Raw genomic sequence first — 729 nt, 5'->3', positions numbered from 1 at the left:
AGCTGCGCCAGTAGCTCCACCGGCTCCAATACCGACCGCACCAGGAACAGCAGCGCATGCTTCGCGCCGCCAGAAAACTCCGCGGTGATTGCGCCCACCAGGCCCGTATTGTATTTCGCAATGTACGCAGTGTTAATGTTGCGCAAGTGCTCAGCAGGACTTAGCACTAGGATGGTGATGAACGTCGTCTCATCTGTGCCCATGCGGCCTTCACCGGCCTTGTACAACGCATCCGCATCCGCAGCAGCCTTCGCGCTCGTGTGGATCGACGCGTTGAAGTCGGCCACCTCGCCACGCATAGCCGCCAGGATCACCTTCTTCAGATCGCCGCTCAGGTCGCTGCTTAGCACCTTCACCAGGTCCTCGCCGTACTTCTCCTGGAACGTCTTCTTCAATAGCGCGATCTCAGCGTTCGAGCGAGCCATCACCACCGGGTAGATCCACTCCTCTGTAGTGCCTAGGCCCTTTGTCGCCTTGCGCAGAATCTCCGCCTCCACTTGCTCTAAAGGACTCGCCAGCATCTGGAGCAGAACGCCGTAGTTGCTCGTGCTCTTCACCCACACCGTCAGACTCTGCTTGAACAGGATGCGGTAACGCCACCAAATCAGATAACGCTGCTCCACAGTCTTCGACAGCAGCAGCGACGCCAGCGCTGCCTCGTCAGAAGCTGCGCCAGTGCACACGCGCTGGATCTCCTGCGCAGCCGCATCGATGTCTGCAGAGAACGTC

The 729-nt window shown here is 59.4% G+C and overlaps 1 protein-coding gene across 1 annotated transcript; it reads right to left on the bottom strand.

Annotated features, from left to right (window-relative positions):
- Window positions 1-32: 32 nt before the first annotated feature.
- Window positions 33-626, bottom strand: PITG_22658 (Annexin (Annexin) Family; the record flags this gene model as incomplete). The annotated part of the gene is made up of 1 exon (XM_002909630.1): window positions 33-626. A coding segment is annotated over one exon (594 nt), but the record flags the coding sequence as incomplete, so codon positions are not given.
- Between the last annotated feature and the right edge of the window lie 103 nt (window positions 627-729).

The sequence above is a fragment of the Phytophthora infestans genome, genomic scaffold, assembly GCF_000142945.1.
Source record: "Phytophthora infestans T30-4 supercont1.4892 genomic scaffold, whole genome shotgun sequence".
NCBI classification, from domain to species: domain Eukaryota; phylum Oomycota; class Peronosporomycetes; order Peronosporales; family Peronosporaceae; genus Phytophthora; species Phytophthora infestans.
This window is presented reverse-complemented; position numbering and strand designations above follow the sequence as displayed.